The sequence below is a fragment of the Cygnus olor genome, chromosome 4, assembly GCF_009769625.2.
Source record: "Cygnus olor isolate bCygOlo1 chromosome 4, bCygOlo1.pri.v2, whole genome shotgun sequence".
Lineage (NCBI taxonomy): Eukaryota > Metazoa > Chordata > Aves > Anseriformes > Anatidae > Cygnus > Cygnus olor.
Genome location: NC_049172.1, coordinates 36,253,625 through 36,276,912, shown reverse-complemented (window position 1 = coordinate 36,276,912; position 23,288 = coordinate 36,253,625). Strand labels below are relative to the sequence as shown.

The 23,288-nt window shown below is 38.8% G+C and overlaps 1 protein-coding gene across 3 annotated transcripts; it reads left to right on the top strand.

Annotated features, from left to right (window-relative positions):
* The first annotated feature begins 142 nt into the window (after positions 1-142).
* Positions 143-23,288, top strand: USP38 (ubiquitin specific peptidase 38). Of its 3 annotated transcripts, XM_040555767.1 has the most exons (10): positions 143-960; positions 1,463-1,598; positions 7,154-7,283; positions 7,523-7,624; positions 10,413-10,571; positions 11,670-11,863; positions 12,500-12,593; positions 13,442-13,548; positions 14,620-15,964; positions 20,475-23,288. In XM_040555767.1, the coding sequence occupies exons 1-10, from the start codon at positions 276-278 to the stop codon at positions 20,634-20,636; spliced, it is 3,114 nt and encodes a 1,037-aa protein (XP_040411701.1). In that variant the 5' UTR covers positions 143-275; the 3' UTR covers positions 20,637-23,288. The 3 variants fall into 3 exon arrangements, with proteins under 3 accessions (XP_040411701.1, XP_040411702.1, XP_040411703.1); XM_040555768.1 differs by lacking the exons at positions 143-960; positions 1,463-1,598 and adding an exon at positions 3,305-3,391; XM_040555769.1 differs by lacking the exons at positions 143-960; positions 1,463-1,598; positions 7,154-7,283; positions 7,523-7,624 and adding an exon at positions 7,772-7,937.

The window sequence follows — 23,288 nt, the reverse complement described above, 5'->3', positions numbered from 1 at the left end:
TGCGCTGCTCCGCTTCCGGGTCGGAGGGGGGGGGGGGGCGGGGGGCAGCGTTCGGCGGCCTCCGTTGGGGCCGCGGCGCCGGCCGGGCGAGCGGCGGGGGGGCGCGGCGGGCGGGCGGCGGCGGCAACCGGCGGGGCGGCATAGCGCGCCGGGGCGGCGGCAGGGCCGCGGGGAGGCGGCGGCGGCGGCCCCCGCCGAGGCCCGGTGCCGAGCCGGTCCTCCCATCCGTCCGCCGCCGCCGCCGCCTCTCGGCCGATGCGTTGGCGGCGTCCGCCATGGACAAGATCCTGGAGGGGCTGGTGAGCTCGGCGCACCCGCTGCCGCTGAAGCGAGTGATCGTGCAGCGGGTGGTGGAGCTGGCCGAGACGCCGCTGAGCCGGGCGCAGTGCCGCGCCATGTTCGCGCTGGGCACCCGGCTGGTGCTGCAGGGCCCCGACCGCTTCCAGCGGCAGGTGGGCCGGCAGGTGCTGGAGGCCTACGGCCGTTACCACCGCGCCGAGTTCGAGGCGTTCTTCGACCGCGGGCTCGTCCTCGGCCTCCTGCAGCGCGGCTACGGCGAGCTGAGCAACCGCGACCCGGCCATCCTGGACTACATCCAGGCCGGGCTGCGCCTCATCATGAGCTGCCCCTCGGTGCTGGAGCTCTTCGAGCTGCTGCAGGTGGAGGCGCTGCGCCTGGTGTGCGAGCGGCCGGCGCCGCCGCTCTGCGCCCGCCTCTGCCAGCTGCTGGGAGACTTCCCGCAGTGCCTGCCCCGCGGCAGGAAGCTCTCGCTCGCCTTCTGCCAGCAGCTGGTGCGCAGCATCGCCCACTTCCAGAGCCAGGGCAGCCGGGAGGCCGAGCTGCGCCTCTACGTCTCGCAGGTGACGCAGGTGAGCGGGCTGCTGCGCAGCGTCTGGAAGGCCGAGCCCGACACGCTGCTGCCCTCCCTGCAGGAGCTCTTCGCCGTCATCTCGGCTGCCGGTGAGCCCCGGGCCCGGGTGGGGCGGAGCGGAGGGAAGGGGTCGTGGAGGTCCCGCAGGGGGTGCCTCTGGCACCCAGAGAGCGCTAGGATGCGGTGTCTGGCCAAAGGCACTCCGGCTAGCCAGAGGTTGCTGAGAAAGAGCATGCGAAATAGCTGTGCAGGGCTCACGTTAACATCCAGCACACCAAGCAGTCGTATGGCACCGCAGTTTGCAGCAAAATGCACCTCTCCCCCACGGAGGGAGAGGGGGAGGAAGTCGGCAGGTTGTCACTGTCTTGTGCAGATACTGAATGAACAAAGGGCGCTGTAATTCAGCGCTCTTCATGTGCTTAACCCATTGAAACTTCACTCATTCCACCCTGTGTCAATATAACGTTAGGTTTAGGCTAGAGTTGTTTCAAAACTTTACAGCTGCAGTCAAGCTGTTGTGAAAATCAAGTGTAGTTTTCCTGCAGGCATTTCTGTTCGTTTCTTACAATATGGCCTGTTGAACTATTGCAGATACTTCATTTGAACCATCGGTTGCGCTGGCAAGTCTTGTGCAGCACATACCATTACAGATGATAACAGTACTCATCATGAGCCTTACTACAGATCCGAATGTGAAAGATGCAAGTATGACTCAAGCTCTGTGCAGGTACCGTATTTCACTGGGAAGGGGGAACACTCTTGACTTTGCATTTTTTGAAGTTATTTCTCGCTTCAGTTAAAAAAAAAAAAGGTATGAGGACACTTTTAAGATGGCATTCAAAGTTACACTGTTTGTCATGTTAAACCTGTTTATATTGCTGATACCATGGATGTTACCAGTAAGGTTCCAGTTTAAGGTTACTGCCTTCATTGCTAGTATGGCTTTTTTGTCACACTTTGTTAGGACAGAATGAAGAGGAAGTATGAACAGAAACTAAGAGGAAGCCGGCTGTGTTGCTTTTAAATGATATTTTCTTTTTAGATGTTCCACTTGATGGGAGACAGCTTAAACTAGGAAACTTGATGGGTCTTACTGTCAAGCTTGTTTTCTGAAGATTAGCCTTTCCACTTTTCCAAGATGTAGATTGTCTCTCTCACCTTTTCTCCATCTGTAAAGAGAGGAATCAGAAATGAGATTTACTCATTTCTGCTTAGATATCTTCATGACTTTTCAGTAGGATTTTTAGGTGACAGCCTCTGTTTACATCTTTGCTCAAGTCTCCGCAAGCTTGACTGTTGTCAAAATGATGGAGGAATGGCAGCGATGTAAAAACAATTGCACAGTGTACTTCCTGTCATTAATATAGACGTGAGTGCACATCAAGTTTAATAGCACTGTGAACATTGATTCGGATTGCTGTCTTGGCTAGTATCTTTAGAAATGTGAGTTCTACTAATATAGAAAGGTGACAACTGGAGAAAAATTAAGACCTTGACAATCTTTACTGTCTTCCTAAAGTCTATGGAGGAAGCTTGTGTTGAGTCCAGACAGAAAAATGAGTAAAGCAGTGTAATAGGAAGCTTTTAGAAATTTGTATTGTATTGTCTTTTAATACTGTATAAGTATCCTGTTTTCAAACTACATCCATGTGAATGTAGTATAATACTTATATTCCTACAGTATAGTACTTATGTGTATCTTAGTGAAATACTGAGGTTGTTTCTGAAAATAGTCATTGTGTTGACTTGAAATTGGGAAGCTGTACGTCATTTGAAAGCATAATGTTAATACTGGTGTTGAGAGACTTCAGAAGATTCATCTTGACTGAACAGACTTCTACAAAGGCACATGCCCAGTCTAAAATTCAAAGCTGAGAAATTCAGAAGGTTTTGTGCATACTAATAACTTGCCAGTAATATACTGGTGATTAATTTTCATGTTTGTGTAATTTTAATACTTAGTTTTATTACCCACTTCAACACAACGGGATTGTATAATTGTACTTCTAGAATGGCTTCTCTGTATGCCTCTGCTTAGGGAAGTAAGGCAGTGCTGAGCTTTGGGTATAATAGGAGCTGCTATTATCAAGTAAGAGCTGCCTCGTAATACTAGCTCTGGTTTTCGTCTTGCTTTTGAAAGGGCTGTGCGGTCTTACTTGCCTTATTCATGGAACAAATGCTTGACATTTAAGAGTCTCATTCTACAGTCACAGGACTGACTGTTTGGGAACCCCTTGTTACTGTTGGTTTTTAGATACTGTTGTGTCAATGCTGTATCCAGTTTTGTTTTCTACCTCTGGCTACCCTTTGCAGTAATTACTTGCTCCCTTCTGCTTTAAAGGAGTGCTCTTACAAAGGAGGTAATGCTGCTGGAATGTCTGGAGCACTGAATGGCCATGTTGTCATAAGGCTTGCATCATTCCCAGGAGGTGCAGAACTCAAGGCATCTCAAAGCCTGTGTTGAGAGTCACCAGGGCTTTGAGACTGCAAATTAGAGGCCTGTCTATTTGGTTCCTAAGGGTAACTTTCATGAAACTGCATAGCCTGTCTAAAATTGAGTACAGATTAGTAAATAATGGGTAATCAGCAGATAAATTCAGTTGGGGTGAGGAGTGTTATATCATGTACAGATGAGTATAACAAAGGGTGCTGTTTTTTGGCACTGAGGTGTTCATAATTGACTCAGCTGCCTCATTAAATCTTACCTGAAGCATCAGTGCAGAGAAGCAGGAAGTTGTTGAGTGTCTTCTGGGATGTATGACTGCTTTGAGGGTTTACTTCAGAGGTTTCAGAGGAAGTTTGCTAGCCGCATTCGGAAGCATAACAAGAATCATGCTTCTTGTTTGCACTGTGCCCCAAATATCTTTAAGAGAAACTGAATTTTGTTAGAGTGAAAATGTCCAGGTATGACCAGGCCCTTTGTCCCATTGGTCAAGATGTAAGAGATGTAAATTTTTTTTTTTTTTTTGGGGGGGGGGGGGGGGGAAGATGCCGAGTAATTTGAGTGTTGTTGTTTTGTGTTTTGTTTTTTTTCTAATGTGAGAGATTTGCACCATTGAGTCTTCGTCTGATAGTGCTAAGAAGATACCTTTGCAAAAAAAAGTTACTGTTTAAGGATGCAGAGATCAACATTTTTTCCAGAGATATCAAATACTGTTGTGGTTAGGCACACATGGGTAACAGGCCTGTTCATCATAGGGTGATATGAGGCAGAAGGATCTCTCAGGGCTTTGAGGATGTTGTTTTGGTCAAACAAAACATCTTCCATGTTCATGCATGATCACCGTGTCCCATATTAGTACCTGCCTTTGTGTTAAAATGCAGTAGCAACTGAGGAAGTGCAGCAGAGACTATCTAGTAACCTGAGAGTCTATCATAACCTACCAGATCTCAGGTTTTGTTTTTAAGGACAGTCCTAAGCATGTCTGCAGGCTTACCCATGTCCTCTTTCGGCTTTTGTTTCTTGTCTTAAGAACATCAACTCAACTTTTAATAGCAGAAACAGATTTTAAGGATGGGAGTTCAATTTGTTCAAAATTGATGTGTATCAATTACATGGACAATGAGCCTTTCCTTCACAAGGTTAGTCATACTCAAATGGTAGCTATTGACCTATTAGTAATAGTGGTGAATAGCTTAATAGTTAATTATACTGAATAGAGGTGACACAACATGGCAAGTCTTGTGACCAGAGTGTTGGGATGAAACACAAGGAGCCCCAGCTACCTCCCAAAAGCGGTATCTTTCATTTGGAGTTGGAGAATAAGTGTGGCTGAAACTGCGTATATTAGCAGGATGGTAACCAGAATACATTATAACCACTGTTCTGAAACAGGGCTCTATCAAAACACACTTTAGTTACCTAAAAAGTTAAATAAGAAAATTGAATATACTGTCTTTCGTCTTTAATTGACCTTGCAGGTCTTTGTGTCGCTGTTGAAAAGTACCAAGTCTACAAATGGAAGGGTGGGTGCTGAAGAGCACGATGGTATGAGATGTAGGGATCTGTTTTTAGGTGAAGGTAAATTCTTTGCAGGCCAAAGGAGTTCTGGCCTACATTGGATTCCTCATTTTATAAAGCGTATGAAAAGGCTGCTCACAAAAAACATTTGAATATAACATCCTGAGGAAATGGGAGCTTTATGTAAATTCAGAGCAAAGAAGATTGTTGGCATGTTTCTTCCAACTGTTTTGTAGTGATATTGAAGAAATACAGGTAGATCTGTACTTGATTCTTAAAAAGTAAACAAAAAAAAACACAACAAGAGAGTCTTAATGATTATGTTAGAGAAGTCTTCCAATGTCATGTATATGAGTAGTTCCTAATTGCAAGATATATGGATTTTGGGATGTTTGTATGCTACACGTTTTTCAGATGTAACTTACAAACTAGATGTAAAATTTATTTTTTTTTTATGGTAATACAGCATGCCTGCAATACATGTCTGGTATTGCTAAACACCACTCTTTTAGCTTGCAATCTTAGGACTGAAACCCTGATTTCAGTTTGGAGTACTTCATTTCCTAGGAATACCATAGGATGTGATTGTTTTCTTTCAGATTGATCACCGCAAGCCATGTGGCATGTGCAGCAGATGATTTGCAGACTCCTTGTGTCGATAAATTCTCTTACAAAGCCTTGCATGCAATTCTTCACCATAAAATTCATCTGTCTGAGTTTCAGATGACTGAAACTGAGTTCAAACTAAATGCGAGAAGTTCTAAGGTCTTACGTAATTGGATATTGGTTCCCCTGTCAGTAGTTTACCTTGTCTGAGTTTGCTACAACTTTGTACTTGGAGCAAAAAAGAAAAGCAGCTTGTACTCCCTTTCTGCATAGTGCTTATGAGATACCTCTTATCCAAAAGAAGCTATGCATCTGTGCCATGTTAGCATTCTTCTACATTGCAAATCAAAATAGGGAAGATAGGACTGCTTAAAACTGTTAGGTTCTCTTTGTTCCTTTTGGCTGCTGATGACAGGAGACAGTAATACGTAAAACCTTTTGGATATGTAGTGTGTGGCAGGATACATTCATATAGTATCCATGTCTTTTCAGTGCTTTCTTCTTTCTGTTAAATAGGCTAGAAGCCTGCTAAATGAACCTATTCATAGTGATGCTGACTGCTAGACTGGTTACTTGTAATCTGTTCATCTCTGCTTAGAATTTGAACTCCTAAAAAAAATTAATATTTGAGGAGCTTTTTCTGTGAAAACAAAGAAATAGACTTGTAACTTCCCTTTTTCACTGAATTATAGAACAGAATTGTAGCCTTCTTTAGATTGAAAGCAGCCTTTGGAGGTCATCTGGTCCAATCCTGCTTCAGAGTCAGACCTTGTTGCTCAGGGCCCTTTTCCAGTTAAGAGCTTTCTGCACAGATGGAGGTGCTACAGCCTTGCTGCAGACCTTGCTTCAATGTCTGGTCTTGGTCATGGTGAAAGAACTTTTTCCTACAAGTCTGTTAGTGCTACTTTCCTAGTTTGAAGAAGGAGGTCTTGTGGAAAACTAAAGATAATCCAAAATTTTTTGGAGTTCAGTCTTTGGAGAGGGGACTAGGGAAAAAATAAAGTTTTGGCTGGCATTGCATTATGATAGCGTCTGTGTCTTAGACTTGCTTCAAGTAACATGCCTGTCTGCCTTGAGTATCGGTGTAAATTGTCTGCTAATTTAAAAGGATAGGAGGACGTTATTTTCAGCCCTTTGTTGCATATGTTTCATTGTATTTCCTAGGCACAGCTAAATTCCTTTCACACTTCCTTGTTTCTTAGCTGTATCGAAATTCTTCCTTTTGGGGCATGTGTAGACCATAGGCTGCTGATAGCTATTATAAGGTCTTTGTAACGTCTGCAGTACTTAATGTTACTAGATTTTTGCCTTTTTTAACTTAGTAGTCAGTTTTGTTCTGGTTTGTGTGGTAAATGCTGTAGGAGGGCTGGTTGCCAATTTCAGGCACTTATCATTTTCAGTTGTTTCGGCCACAAAATAAAAATTTTATCTTAATGTCTGTAAAAACTGAGTTCATTTTTTTGAATACAAAAAATATGTAATACTTAACTTTATGTTTATGTATTTTTAATTATCTATTTAATGTATTAGATAGTTGTTTATATAGCAATAAATTTGTGGAAGTGTAACCCAAATTATCTTAGGACTTCCTTATACCTTTCCGTTATTTCTTGTGAGCGTGTGTGTATAGAATGTTTTTGTTGAGGTCAAAATCAAGTGGCATGTTGTTTGTTTTGTTGGTTTATTTTACTAAATTATTTTTCATTGTCTTTCAGGATGATTGACTGGTTGTCTTGGCCTCTGGCTCAGCACGTAGAAACTTGGGTGATTGCACTGCTGAAAGGACTAGCTGCAGTCCAGAAATTTACTATCCTTATTGATGTCACTCTGCTAAAGATTGAGTTGGTATGTTGGAAAAGAACAAACTGAAGGAGAAGGAAAGGAATTTGTAACAGAAGCAACAACAGGCAATTGCATAGCTGTTATAACATACACTATTTATTGTCCTGCATAGGTTATGTAAACTTGTAGCTGATGGTTACATGTAACTTGTTTCAAATGGTTGAGGATTTGGAAGTCTGTTTACATTTTTACTAGAATTTCACTTTCTAGATTTACTGAAAATAAATGTCTTGTTTTTTTAGGTATTTAATCGACTTTGGTTTCCTCTAGTGAGGCCTGGTGCCCTTGCTGTCCTTTCCCACATGTTACTTAGTTTCCAACATTCTCCAGAAGCTTTTCATTTGGTAAGTTACTGATCAAATGATTTTCAGTTGTTTTGAAATGTAATTCATATGGGCTTTTTAAATTGGGCGCGAAGAGAAACAGAATTGAAGTGCTCGGATTTCATCTTTGTTTCAAGGTTCCAGAATCAGATTTCTGTGGGTTACAGCCCACTAGGCTTTTTAGCTGCCAGGTTCAGCAACTCAATCTGTAACTGGAAACAATGCTTTGTTCTTCCTTGTACGTGCATATTTCTGGCAGTAACATCTGGGGACCACATTGTGTCTTTAATTATGTACTTCTAGAATGACGTTTCACGTGGTGTGAAGTCTACAGGTAAAGTTGGGCTGTGGGTTGGTCTTTCAGGCACAACCGTTTGGAGAAAACAGATAACCAGTTACATTGCCTGCTATATATGACCTAGTTGCCCTGGATAGATGTGCAAGAGCAAGTAGTTCAGTTTAAGAAAGCTGCGTGGTTGTGACATACATCTGTGTAACCTGAAGGGTCCTATTTTTAATGGCCACTTCTCAAAATAAAAGTCACCAGTTAAAGCAGTAGGTATTAGGTTATGATAATGACTGTTTACATTCGTACAGCAAGATGTATAACACCTTCCCTTTCCTCAAATTCAGTGCCTAGCTGCAAGTTGCTTTTAAGTGAAATATAGGTCTGTCAGACGTGATGATAATAACATCATGGCACACAGTTTCTTCAAGCTGTCCCCAGGGCTCTTAGGCTTGAAGTGATCTCAAATGCTTTGCTTTCATTGGTGTCAGAGTAATTGTCTTAATGCCTGTTAAACTTGTTTTAATAACCAAAGTTTCTCTCTACTCCCTCCCCTGCTCTACTCTGGATGTACCATAGAAAACTGAGTGACAAATGAAATAGACAAGTTGCTTTGAACGTGCTCAAAAACAAATATTTTATGTAGTTGCCATCCTGCTTTTCTTTGTTCTTGGGAGACAAAACATCCATGTGAAAAACGTAAAATAAGATGGACAGTTAAAGCAAAATACCTATTTCCAGAATTACAAGGAAAACTTCTACCATGTAATATATGCAGCTTTGCGTAAGCATGTCTTCAGGACTTCACCATTGCCAATTTCCCTCAGTTTGAAACAACCTTTTTCACTTTGATTTTTTGATACACTACTGTCATTCAGTATCCCATCATATTCTCCTGCACTTAAACTACCTGTTTAGTATTTTAAAATTATCTGAAAGTAAAGTGGTTAAATAAACATTTTATAAAGGCTGCTGAATGTATTTTGCAGTGTATCTGAGTTAACATTCCTTGTCGCTGTTTTTGAGCATCATTACTTGAATGACTTGCTTTTGAAGTCCTCGAAGAATGTTCTCTTGTACTTAAAATATGTAACTCAACCACAGTTTGTACTGGAGTATGACATTTCAGTTCAACTTCAGCCAGAAGTGATGCTTCTGTATATATACCAAGTATAACTTTGACTATTATGCAGTGTGCCATAAGAAAGATTTTGATTTTCAATTAGACCTTTGGACTTGTACATTCGGCTCTTCCCACATGGCTTGTCTGTACAAAATTATCACATCTTTGGTTTTATCTATGCAAGTCTCATTCTTGGAAGTTGACGCGTAGTCGTTGCTGTGTATGTGCGTTTGTGAAATGAGAAACTTTTAATTGCAGCTTTCACTGGTGACTATATGGTTCATACAATCATTTATCTTGGTATTTTTGTTTTCAAAGAGTAGATAACTTGCTTGCAAAAAGAGTAGAGTTTGTTTCTGAGATAGAAAAATATTTATACTTACAAAACAACTGCTATTTGAGAAAGCGACAAATGAGTATTGTGCACCTGGCCCCTCTTAGTTTGGTGTTTTCAAGTACACTGGTTCATGTAACTTATGTACTTGCCTAAAATGATGGCGTTCTTGCTTTTTTTGTGTACTTTCCGTCTTTACTGCAGAACAGTTTTAGCTGTTTGTGATGGGAAATGATTGCATCCGTTTTTTTCCACAGTTAATCCCATTTGATCACTTAGAAACAAAGTGTCCAAAATATTTTGGTTCAATGGTAAGTCCCTACTCCTAGGGCCCACACTAAAATAACTTTCTACTTCTTATGTTTTAAGACTAATGAATAAGACTTCTTACATTAAAAATACAGACAAAACTGCATTGAAGAAGGGGAAAGAGTTAGACTAAACATGCTTTTTATAATGAATTTAAAGCAGTAATGAATTTGAACTAATTCCCAAATAGGTTACTACTCCTATGCTAGTTTTTTCAGCTTGTGATAAATTATCTTGGTTTGAGCCCAGCTCTATCACTAGGTGGAGCTGCAAACCAGTTTCCGTCTCCTTAAATAAAATCAGATGAACGCCTTACCTGCTTCAGATACCAAGCATTAGATTCTGTTAAAGAAAAATTGAGACATTTAGTTTTAAAAACTCTATGTATGAAATTAGGACAGGATACTGAGCTGTTAGTGGTGGCACAAAAGCAAAATGTTTGTTCTATTATCATTAATAAAAAGAGTACTTTGAACATATGACTGTTTAAAGACTTGACATGCATCTTCTGAGTTCATGGAGTTCCAAAATCTGGTATATGAGCGGAAGACAGCACTGAATGATTAATTGTGCTGTTTGAAAATTGTCATGGGTAAAGAATAATGCATGCGTTTTTCTGGTCACTGTTTCTCAATCGCTTGTAACCTTAAGAACAAAATGTTCCCTGCCATTTAGAGTGTGGAAACAGTAAAGTTGTCTGTAGAACAAAATTAGAAAATGGAATTGCTGTTTAATACTTTCTTTTTCCCTCCACTAGGTTGTGCCACACGTGGTCAGCTTGGTTCACTCCTTCAAAAGTGATGGTTTACCTTCCAGTACAGCATTTTTGATGCAGTTGACTGAGTTGATACACTGTATGATGTATCATTATTCAGGTTTTCCAGAGCTCTATGAACCCATTCTGGAAGCTATTAAGGTACATTAGGAATGCAAAGATGGTGGGATGTTTCTGTTTTGTTTTCCCAAACATGAAAGCTATAATCTGACAGATCTAAATTGTTAAGAACATTCACTAGAAAAAAATAAGTTAACCACATAATCTATTGTTGATTCTAACTATTTGAAATAAAAAAAAAGTCCTGATTGTCCAGGAGATGATTATAATAGCCTTTAAGAAAAGTCTGTAAGTAGAGCCTTTATTAAAAACGCAATCTGATTTCTTCAGCCTCGTGTACCTAACAATGTCTTTGCAAGGTTTACTCTAGACAGTGCATTTCAACTCAAACTAGAAACTGTAACTATTCAAATATAAGTTCAGGTTGAGGGGTACTTGGAATGGCATATTTCACTGGCTATTTCCAAAATACCAAGTAAACACTACATCTTAATAGTGCAGTCAGTATTGCATGCCTCTGTGGGTAAAGGACACTGGCCTATACTGTTTCAAAGCCAAGTTTTGCTTTTTTGAGACTATATTTAATTTACATAATACATATTTTTAATTACTTAAAAGAAAAACTCATAAACTAGGGTGTTACTGCCTGATTTTATAACAGTGGTATTTCACTTAAATGTTCTGAAGCCTAAAAAGCCCCCTATCAACTTCACCTCAACTATTTTGGACTTTTTTATTGTTAATTTTTTTTCTGATTTGACAGCAGGAATGTATCTCCAGAAAGGGTTACGGATGTTTTGAGGTTCTATTAATGCATGGAATTTGCAAAGTAGTTTAGAGGGGCAGGAAGGATTGTGTGTTTATGCAGATCAAAGGTGTCTACCAGACCCTTATTCGTGTCATTTGCTAGTTGACAAAAGAAGCCCTGAAGAAGAGGATTCAAGGATTTTGTTGTTGTTGTTTGTAATAGGACACTTTATTAGCTTTTTGACTTGCCAGACATTTGTGCTGTCAGTATTTTCAAAGGCAATAGCAGCATGTATACCCTAGGCCAGCAGGGGTGGCAAAAGCCTGAAGGAGAAGTTAAGAGCAAAGGAAGATAAAGGAGACTTCTGGGTGGCAGTACCTACTATAAAAGCAAATATACAAGTCTATTAAATGTGTGTGTTTCTTTTGTAGGATATGCCCAAACCCAGTGAGGAGAAGATTAAGTTGATTCTCAGTCAGAGCGCCTGGACTTCTCAATCCAGTTCTTTGCCATCTTGTTTATCTAGACTTTCTGGAAAATCTGAAACTGGGAAGACAGGTCTAATTAATCTGGGAAATACTTGCTACATGAACAGTGTTATTCAGGCACTTTTTATGGCTACAGAGTAAGCCCTTTTTTACCGGCTCTTTTCATTGCAAATTGACTATTGCAGTTTTCTTGCCTTTCATTGAATATAAACATGTCCTGGGTTAGTCAGCTGCTTAGGGCTGGGTGGCTTTGTTTGCACTTAGATGCTTATTGCTTTTCTAAAATCCATCTCTGTGGAACTGCAGTTTTAGCTGTTAAAATCCTGATCTTTTCTGTCCATTGTCAAAAATGCATATGCAATGAACTAACAAAAGCATTTTAACGCTGACTCAATGCGTTTCTTCAGTGTCTAAAATGAGAATTAAATGTCTGTCTTCCAGGTCCCAGACAAATAATCTTTTCTTTGCTCTCCTTAATATTTTAAAAGTTGCATGGTGATGCTTTTTTTACAGTCTGGAAGCTGTTGGGGGGGAGGGTGTTGGGGAGTCCTATCTTACACACTTAAATATTTGGAGAAATGACTTTATGCAATGAGCTCCTACTGTACAGTAGTTTCACACTTCTGCACTGGAGCAGAATCCAGGGATTGAAGGGAAGTGTTCAACTGTTCTATGTTTTGCTGTCTTTCAAACTGAAGTAATTTGAGATGGAATGATGCCTGCATTGCTGTTAGAAAGCTATGAGGGAAACTAACATCTACTTCTTATTTCAGTTTCAGAAGACATGTTTTATCTCTGAATCTAAATGGGTGTAATTCACTAATGAGAAAATTGCAGCATCTTTTTGCATTTTTGGCCCATACCCAGGTATGACAGCTTTCAATCTTTTTTTAAGCTTAGATTTGTATACCAAAATTTAGGAAGTGGCATCATGCCATGGGAGTACACTACAGTACATTAAAAATAAAATGTGGTAGATTTGTAGGGGAATGAGTCTGCCTCCAAGTGTTTAGATGACATTAATGGAATTAGAGGAATCGATTTCGTAAGTGGAACATCCACTTATGAACAACCAAATGACAAAGTAAGTTCTGTTTTTATAGATGGGTTGTAATGTGTTTCCTTTCAGGAGGCAAAATGGAAAAAAAAATGAACTAAGACCTGAATTGATATACCAGTTCATTTTATGCAACTTCATGGGATAAAGTTCTACAGTGAATTCTAAGTTAAATTTTAATGTCGTTCAACTTCTGATTTGACCTTTATTAAATGAAACAAAGTGTTTTCCTAGTAATAGGAAGACAAAATACATGGATTAATACCAACGAACTCGTTGCAAAAGTCATGAGGATGGATCACCTTAAAAATAAATTTGTACTAATGAAATACTGGTGTTCTTCTGAAGTATGTCTCTTTCAAGCTTGCCAGCAAGAACATTAACTTGCTCTTAAACTTAATGTCTGGCTTATGCTCCCTACACATAGAATATTTGCAGGAACCACTACTTTTCTCTGTATTAGCGGTGATCGCTACAAAACTAATGGCTAATAATTGTCTTTCTCCTCCTATGATTAAATTGTTTAAATGTGTAAATGTACCATGTTTCATACAATTTCTTCAGCATAAAGTGGTTCAGAGTCCAGTTGTTCGTATCAAAATGATAAAACGAAATGTTTTAGTTTTTATTTATCATTGTCTATTTCATACACTAACAGAGGGAGGCATATGCTCCTAGAATTTTCTTCGAGGCTTCCAGGCCACCATGGTTCACTCCTCGATCCCAGCAGGATTGCTCAGAATATCTCCGGTTCCTTCTAGACAGGTACAGTTATCATGCCATTAATGAGTAGGAATCTGCAGCCCTATCACATAATGCTGAGCTTCTTATTAGGAGCAGTCATCTAATAGTTCCATTGCATGAGTGAAAATCAGGAATTTTGGGTCTGTCTCCTGAGTGTTGGTCATAAATGATCTCTGAAAAACTTTTCTTCATGAGTTTAATCCATGGTAAAGTCCAAATACAGTCTTCTCTCCACATCATCTAAAGCAGGTTGTGTTGGTGATGTTCTTTTTTTTAAACGTGAACTTAAGCTTGGGTGTTAGTTATGTTAGCTGTGGTCCTGTTGTAAAATTCATGTGGTTGCTGAAAGCTGTTTAGTCACAGATCTGGAATTTTATCTTAGTGTAGGCAGCTATACTTCATATAGGTTAGATAAGTAATAAAGAGATGTACATGCCTTTATAACTAGCTGTTTATAAACAAGTGAATTAACTGTGACACAGATAATACCCACAATTTATTTGTAACTTTCCTTAATTTCAGCATGCTGAGTATTTTTACTGAGTTTTGGCTTAAGCAATATGCTTAGACACGTGCTTCTGGAGAACTTTATCTCAGTTGTGAAAGTGTCCTTTTTTCCCTGTCTTGGATTACTTTTATTACAGTTTCTGACTTTCTTGGGTGCAAAATCTTGACCTTTTCTTTTCCTTAGAAGTAGTCTGGTGCTATATAAATAGCTACTTTTTCTCTTACAAAACCTGACATGAAGAACAAGTCAAATGGAGACTTGATTTAGGATGATAAACTAGTAAACAACATTTTTATTAAATGCATACTGGTTCTCACAGTGTATTCATTGTGTTCAGTTATGTATAAAATTTGCACAAAAATCTTTATGGTTTCACTTTATAGTTCACTTTATAGTCTACTGGATAGTACTGAACTGTATGGTTTGGCTTGCTTATATGAACGATAACAGATTTTTTAATATAAGATGTTTCTATTCACTTAACTGTTGATTTTTTTAGCATAACTTGAAAGAAGTCTCAGATGTTGTAGCTGTATTTCTTTGAACAACAGTACCACTACTTGGACTTTTTTCTGTGTCTTTAGGCTGCATGAAGAAGAGAAAACCTTGAAAGCATTGTCTTCAGCAAAGGCTCCTGAAAGTAGGAAGAATGATGAGTCCCAGACACAAGAAACTGTCCATAAAGCACAGGTATTTGTTGAAGCACCTTGTATGGGAAGTGAAGAAAAAACTCTCATAGAGAAAATGTTTGGAGGAAAACTGAAGACTACTATATGCTGTTTGAACTGCAAAAGCACATCTCAAAAGGAAGAAGCTTTCACAGATCTCTCTCTGGCTTTCTGTCCTCCAGCATCCTTGGAGAATGTTGGTTCAAAATGTGTGGACTGTTCTGAAATGAAAGATGACTGTGGGGTGGAAACAAGTACTTCAGCAACTATTCCTGCTGGAGAAACGTCTCTCAATAGCTTGGAAATAAATGGTGGATGCGATGCAGTTACGATTGAAGGAACCACAAAAGATTTTTCTGCTGAGCCAAACTCTGAGACCAATTCTGAACTCAACAGAAGTCAAGAAAACAGGGACATGTCTCAGAGGCTAGTAGGGAAAAACACCCCATCAGTTACAGACTTACTGAATTATTTTCTGGCACCTGAGATCCTCAGTGGAGACAATAAATACTATTGTGAAAAGTGTGCCTCTCTACAGAACGCTGAGAAAACTATGCAAATCATTGAGGAACCTGAATACCTCATTCTCACTCTTCTGAGATTTTCATATGATCCAAAGTGTCATATAAGACGTAAGATCTTGGACAATGTTTCTCTGCCACTTGTTTTGGAACTGCCAGTCAAAAGAGCAACATCGCCTCTACCTGTAGTTTCAGGAGGTTGGTCTGTTGATGCTGAGGTTTCTGATATTGGAGAAAATCTTGCTAAAAAACTTAAGCCCTCTGGTGCTGATGAAGTGTCCTGTCCACAGCTGGTGCCCTATACGCTAAGCTCTGTGGTGGTGCACTCTGGTGTATCCTCTGAAAGTGGACATTACTATTCATATGCTAGGAATGTTACTGGTTCAGGGCCTTCAGGACTGCGTCATCAGTCTAAAGCTCTCTCTTTAGTTTGTCCTCAAAATAAGTTGTTGGCAGAGGAGAGTCCTTGTACTGTTATAGAAAATGAGCTGGACACTGAGATGTCAAAAGAATGGTTTCTGTTCAATGACAGTAGAGTGACATTTACCTCATTTCAGTCAGTCCAGAAAATTACCAGTAGATTTCCAAAGGACACTGCTTATGTTCTCTTTTACAAAAAACAAAATAACACCTGTGGCTTCAACACCAATTCAGCAAATGGACTCTGGGTAAATGGAGACCCTCCCTTGCAAAAAGACCTCATGGATGCAATTACGAAAGATAACAAACTATACTTGCAGGTAAGTTTCAAGTAGTATGCCAAGAGTGGTCTCCTTAACACTCACAAGAAGCAGTTCAAACAAAAAGAAAAAAAGTAGCTTATGAGTATTCTGGTACGTGAACTTGGTAAATCACAAATCCGTCTTCCATCTTGACCTGTACTATGAAATCTGTCTAGCAACTTGAACAGCTGTCACCATTAGGCAGGAAGCACAAGGGAAAATAGTTTAAACTGGTCCTGTAACCACTTGTAACAGTGTTCAGGAAGAGCTTGTCAAACAGTACTAAGTTGCATTGCCTTTCATAAATTGCAAGAATGGCTGAAGTATAGTAACTCCTAGTGTTCTTAAGCGTGTTTTCATTTCAAGTGACATTTATACAACTGTGATTGCCTAAATGGTCTAACAATTAAAATGAAGACCAAGTGTTAGTGACTAAATTCTGCTTTCCTTTTGCTTTTTTTCCTCTGGGAACTCTTCCTTTTTGTAGTAGCTGTGTTTTAGATAGCTGTTATTTAAAAAATGCTGTGCTCCACATTAAAATGTGGTTTGTTTTGAGCACCACTGCTATGTGTAGGCTGTCTAGTAGTAAGTGTTTTATTTTGTGTTCCTTGTGTTAAGCTGTTCCTGGGAGTTACAGGCCTACTCAAATTAGGAAAATTAGTCAAGTTCAAATTGGGAAAGAACAGATGAATCTTGCTGTGAGAATCTTTTATAATAGTCACAGGTATTTGATAAACTTTCAGCTGGAAGCTTCAGTAGCAATTGTGGTGCAATTTTCTGACTATTTAAAACACTTGTGTGCTAACCATCATTGTTTATATGCTATCTCTCTTCTTGCCTATACAGGGTGGCATAAGGCTTAGCTTCTTCAGCAGCAGTTTCAAATAATATTTTTGGTCAGAATTGCTTTCATTTCTTTCCATTTAAGTATGGCTGTGTTCATCACCAAACTTCAAACTCAAAACTTAAATGGGGTTGTCTAAGTTAATATTTTAAAGACCATTTTGAGTCAATTTCTGGAACATAGTAAAAAGTTAAATTGGTCTTTTTGAATACTGCTGTACACTTGGAAGTGGAGGAAAATCAATGTGACTTTGTGAAACTTAGTCACTTGACAGACACACAAATATTGTTTTGAATAGTCTTCCAGAGTAAAGCTTTCTCCATAGAGCATGTAGCTTAAATTACGTACAGCATTGTCATCATCTCATGTAAGCTGGCTTTCGCTTCTAAGCTATTAGTGTCCTGAAAACCTTTCCCTTAAAACTCAAGTGTCCTTAAATTGAAAAAGAGTTGATATTTTCCACATATATTGTGTTTTTTGTTACTTTTTAAAATTTAGTCTTTTACACACATTGAAGTGCTGAATTCTTCCATATTAGCTTCTTAGTTCTTGAGATCCTGTCCTTTCCTCAGTTTAAATGAGACTGTTTAAAAATGCTTAGTTAATTTCTTCCGCAAATTAGGTCTAGTGTTGTGATCCTCTGAATTAGGTTATTGTACTTTTGAGAAGTCTAATTTCACTGTTTGGAGTTCCAAACAAGTATTCTGTTAAGAATATACTTTGCTATTGAGGAAGCCTTCACTTTTTTGAAACAAGGTGTTCTTTAAAATCCTCTATCCTAGTGCTTTAGTTTTATTATTGCATACCAGTTGACCACAAGATAAACTAAAATATTTTCATTTCAAGTATTATAACCTGCAGCATGAGTAGCTCCAACTCCCATTAAAACAAATGAAAAATTGCTTTCTGAGAACAAGTGGAAGGTTTTGGGGTGGGGGAGGAGGGGAATGCTCTGCATTGTTCTCAGTCCGCAGAACTATGGTGACCATTGAGATTTGCTTAACTGATCTGTGTCTTTTTCAGGAAAGATATGTAATTGGTTTAAAAACGTTAAGCATTTGCTTTGTATGGAAACAAGGATATTTCTTGTGGAAGTTGTAGTGGTGTTTGCTATACTAGAACAGCTAATACAGGCTAATATTAAGTCAGCATATGCCTTGAGAAGGAAGAGATCGGCTCAGTTAGCACCAACTATTAAACATGAATAAAGCATGAAAGATCTTAAATTGGTAGACATTTAGACATAGTAGGCATCAGTTGTTTTAGCACTGAATGCAATGATAGGGAGCAGTTATTAATACTGTCAAGAAGCTTTAATTGGTAATTTGATCACTGCTCTGTATTTCTCATGTGTATGCATGCGTAGAGATGCCTCCTGTCTATAATAGGAAATGGCTTTATACACTCTAGCAAGGAATTTAGATCATGAGTGAAGCTTATCCTATTCTCAGTGCGTTGTGGCTGCTTCTGCATGTTCTCTTCAGCAATTGATTAAAAAGCTCTGCTTGTTGCTTGTTTGTGTTCTGCACCCAGTGTGATGCAGTGATGTGGGGCTCCAGAGCTGGGAGTCATCCCTTGCATGTAAGTTATGTGTAAGATATGGTGGTGTTGCTGTTAGTGACTGTCACTGCTGGTAGTAGTGAAAACAGGATTCATCTCCTCTGCAAGGAAGTCTCATAATAGATGGTTGTGATCTGTATTGTGAAAGGTGCATAATCCAAAATAAGCATGAAATAACCTAGTAACTGCAGAAAAGGAAGTTCCATTGCAGCTAAATCTGACAAAAAAAAAAACACCAAAAACTCAGATTTAAGATCTGAGTTGAATTGGTAGCCAAAAATCTGAGTTGAAAATGTTAGCCAAAAATAACACTTGTATTTAATATCAGGTAATCTGCAGACCTATTGCTGATGCTTATATTCTTTTTTAATCCAGTTTGCTAGGTAAAACTCAACTACCTTGTTTTAAGGAGTGTGAAGTTGCCAAGAGTTCTGTGGAGGAGGGAGTAAGGAGAACTCTTTTTTTGGTTCGGTTTCTTGCTGCATTAAAACAAACATGTTACTAACATTTCAGCAAAAAAGAAAAACCAGCCAAGGTGCAGTGTAGCAGTTTTCCCTCTGTTAGGCTTTGAGGAGACATTCTGTCCAAAGTTAAACAGCTTTTCTCAACTAACCAGGCAATTTACACAAATCCTGCTACTAAAATCAAAATTCCTGTTGGTTTCTGGTATTAAAAGTTTTGTATTCCCTAGGTATTAAGTAGTCTTTCTTTGGTATAGTTAAGAGATGAATAAGAATCCACATACTGTTGGAGACTGTGTAATACTGTCTTTCAAGGACAGTGGCCAGCATATCTGTTTTGACAGCTTTTTAAAAATCTTTTATATGGTTCTGGAAATTAGTATGGTTTTTGGTAGTGCAAAATAGTTTCATACTTAAGCTGTGTTTTTGTAAGAGGACAGAAAACTGTCCCACAGTTTAAATCTATACATGCTATTTTTAGCACTTGCAAAAGTGCATGGATAAGTCTGTTCAGCGCTTTCATGGTAGTGTAACAGTCTTTTAGGTTCTTGGCTCCATTCCTTGCTTTCACCAGGAGGTGGTGGAGAAGAAAAGGAACAACTGAAGGTGATCACCATGGTTATGAAAATCCTGTGAAAATTGCTTGCTATCGCCTGAAGATGGTGGTGTGGAATGACCAGCTGTCACATGAAGGCTGTCAGTGTGATCCTTAGCACCTAAATGCTCTCTTTTTGTTTCTGAAATAAGTAGGGCTTTTGCTTTTAATCTTTATTGTTAGTCTTCAAGAACCCTACCCCTGACTTCCCTCCCTTGACTTTTGAGGCTCTTGGCCAATTTGAGAAAGGGATAGTTAAGCACAGGCTACTGCAAGGTTTGTGAAACTAGCTGGAGAGAGAAAATGTATGATATCTCTGAGGGAAGAGCAGATGCTCATCCTCTTATTAGACATCCCAGAAGCCATGGAGGTGCGCACCTGTAAAACAAGCTGGCAGGAAGCTATGCTTTCTTACCTCTCCTTCTAATGCAGGTAGTTCTTCCTTGGGTTTTCCTGCAGCTGATTCTCATTTGTTTTCTGGAGTATGTGAGAGTTGTGAAGACCTACTCATGTTAATACAGGGTTAGCATCACAGTAACTGTTGGAAGTTAAAAGTCCACACTGAATTGAAAGTGAACACTTGTTGGTCTTGTTGCATTTTATCTGAGTATGTTGCTCAGTCATGCAATTGATTAAGTGGAATGAAATTGTGGGCTTAAAATAAATAACATTGATTTAAAGGTTTTGCATTTCAGTTTGGCAACCGAGAACAAGGGCATCCTAAAAATTCTGGGATGAAAATTCATGGGAAGTGTGTATCAATTTAATGTTCCGTTAGCTTTTGATCAGCAATCTAATCCTTTAGAAGCATCCCATGTAACTTTACAATGTTTCTAGCTTAAACTTAAATGGATTTAATTATGATTCACATACACTTAATCATGTTCAGAAAAATTGTACCTGTGGGAATGGCTGTGGATGTCGCCTTCAACTTGGATTTCAACAAGGTAACCATTCAGCCTTTAGAGTCCAGAAGCTAGTGGATGTTGCTTTTAAAGCTGTTTTTACTAATTTACTAGAAATTAAATGCCTCTAGGATTTTTTATAGTCTGTTTTCTTTCATTACAGGAGCAAGAGCTTAGTGCTCGAACACAAGCACTTCAAGCTGCTTCAGCCTCGTGCTCTTTCCGCCCCAATGGATTTGATGACAACGATCCCCCGGGAAGCTGTGGACCAGCAGGTGGAGGAGGAGGGGGTGGGTTCAGTACTGTTGGTAGATTAGTCTTTTGACTACGAAGACGACCTGGAATACACTGGTTCCGAAGCAGCCCAGTAATGCTGAGGACAATTAAAATTTTGGAACGTTGTCATATATTGTACCAAGTTTTGCGACTTGATTCCTGTTCAAAAGCAAATGTTGGGGTTTTTTTTGCTTGTGTTTTATTTGAAATAAATAAGCGCATAATCAAAAAAAACTACCTCTTAAAAATTCAGTTGCTTTTATGGTGAGAAACACTTGCCCAAAAGACAAAGTGGAGATTTTTAAGTAGTTTTTAATGACAGTGCACTAAACTCAACAAGTGCACGTACATCATTTTCTATTATCCTTATCCACTGAATGAGGAAAGTTCCTTTTGACTCTGATGGTGTCGCTTTATGTGGAAATGATTTTGGATGGGTTATACTGCATACATAGTTTCCCACCCCACCTTATTAACAAATCCGATACCTTTATGACATGTAAATATGATGCAATCTTATAATGAAGGCAATAACTTAAGATGTGACATGCTACAATACTTTAAAAAATATTCATTTCCAGCATAAATGTAAAGAAGAAAAACATATAAATATTTATGATGTTTTCCAAAAGTGCATGTTCTGTAGGAACAATGTTTTTAAATAGAAGTTAACTTTGTAGTGTTTCTAATTTTTTGAGAATTTTGAAATTATTTCAGGGAATATATCTGCTGTGTATTTGAAAGAAAGAAATTCTGTATGTGCCTTGCAGTACTGTAACTTAAAAACAACTTTCTGAGGCTGCAGAAAAGGGACAATATGTTAGTCATTTTTTTTCAGTATTAGAAATCAATCTGGGTTTAGAAAGCTATTAGGCTTCCAGAAATTAAAAAAAAAAAAAATCCAGTAGTTTGAAATGCAGTAAGTTTTTTCCATTATTTTTGATTCAAAAGGCTAAACCTAGTGATTTAATTGGTTAAGATGGTCATAATTATTGAGCTATACTTCTGAAATAGCAGGAAGGCTACCTGTATTGATCCTTCATGAGGATCCGTGCTTCTAAGAGTCCTTTCAAGTTTGGCCTTCTGATTTTGCTTGTAGAGAAATTTCTGGTGAGTTCAGGTTTTAAGTGTATGCAGAAGACCAAAATGGCATTGTCTGTGGAGCAATGTTTGCTGGCTTGTTCTGTTAGTCTTGGCAGAAACAGAAGCTTTGTTTTTAATGTGCAATGAGGATAACAGAAGTAAATGAATTACACTGAATATGGTGATTAATTCTTAACTTGAATAATCTTATAGTGAAGTGTAAATTTATTTAAAGTATTTTTACAAGATTCTGCACTGTTTTGCTGTGTTTTTATATTAAGTGACAAAGCGTATCCTTAAAAAGCATGCAAACCTGGCAGGTGTTAGCTTAACTGTATAATTTTTTTCAGAAAATGCCTTTAAAAAGCATTAAATGAGTTTAAAACAAATTGTTCATATAATATCAAATATTTGGATTTTAGTCCATAGTAAGGTATCTTAGCTTGCAAACTATTTTTATATTATCACTAAAACTGTGTTACTTGCTCTGCTATAGGTTCATGTTACTGCTCAAGAAGGCTAGAGCAGGTCACGCTCATTTTTTTAGTAGGTTTCAAGCTTTGACTGTAGTACCTCAGCTTTGACCTGTGCTTTCATTGCTGCCTCAGTTGTAGGTCTCTGAATTAGGGGATTGAGCTGCAGAAAGGGGGGATATTATGAGACCAGTGTGAGTAATGTTCTCATTCAGTTTGGGTGAGGTTGTCTTGAAAGCTTCCTCTATCTTATAATCCTGTAGCTTTCAGTCCGAGAAGGTTTTTTATTTCCTTTTGGGTTTCTTTGCCAGTTGGCTCTGGCTTTAAAATGTTCTTATGACAGGTAAATTGTTTTGGTCTTCCAAATTATGGAAAGGACACTATAAAAAGCTGTTTATTTGTGTTACAGTGGGAGCATTTTCTCTCTACTTATCACTTTACTGTTCATTTTAAGACACTAGAAGTTAAAAGCAGGAGCAAGTGTTTTTACTCTATATGAAATCAGTTTTGTAAAGGTCAATCTTGTTTTTACTTTCTCAAAGCAAAAATGCAAATTATGTATCCCACCAAAAAAAAAAGTCTGGTATGACTCTTGTATACCTATTGTACTATATCTATTTCATGAGCTCTTAGAAGGCTTTCTATGCTCTTGTTAGCCTATTCTAACTTAGATGTTAAATATGGAAACTTTGTCGGAGGAATGCCGTAGGGTTGGATCTCCCTTAAGTGTAAAATGATGGTATGTCTGAAACTGAAAATCTCCTTTTTTTACTTGACTTCTGTTGATGCAGTTACTTTGGTTTTACAAATAGATTTTTAAACTCAAAATACCTATTTGAGAGTCTGCCTGTTGACCTGTCAACCCTCATAGGCAGATGGATACCTTAATGTGGAAGGCTTCAATAAAGCTAGTGAAAGTGGAGTGTTTCTCACTTTGAACTGTGCAGATCTTCATTGTTTACAGTAATGGCACTGCATGTTCTGGACATTGTTCTTTCATTCTATGTACATATGGTACTTCAGTTTGTCTGTGACTGAATGCGGGATGGTTTGTTTATTAACCTTTTTGGCTCCATTCTTAATTTGCTTTCCATCTGAGTTCAATAAGTAGAAAGATACAAAATACATAATGCTATTTCTGAAGC

Bases quoted from the DNA above. Each gene is read 5' to 3' on its own strand.
- USP38 (XM_040555767.1), top strand. From the start codon at position 276: ATGGACAAGATCCTGGAGGGGCTGGTGAGCTCGGCGCACCCGCTGCCG. The intron at 7,625-10,412 runs GTAAGTTACTGA...TCCCTCCACTAG, and splicing joins CTCCAGAAGCTTTTCATTTG to GTTGTGCCACACGTGGTCAG. The intron at 15,965-20,474 runs GTAAGTTTCAAG...CTTTCATTACAG, and splicing joins ATAACAAACTATACTTGCAG to GAGCAAGAGCTTAGTGCTCG.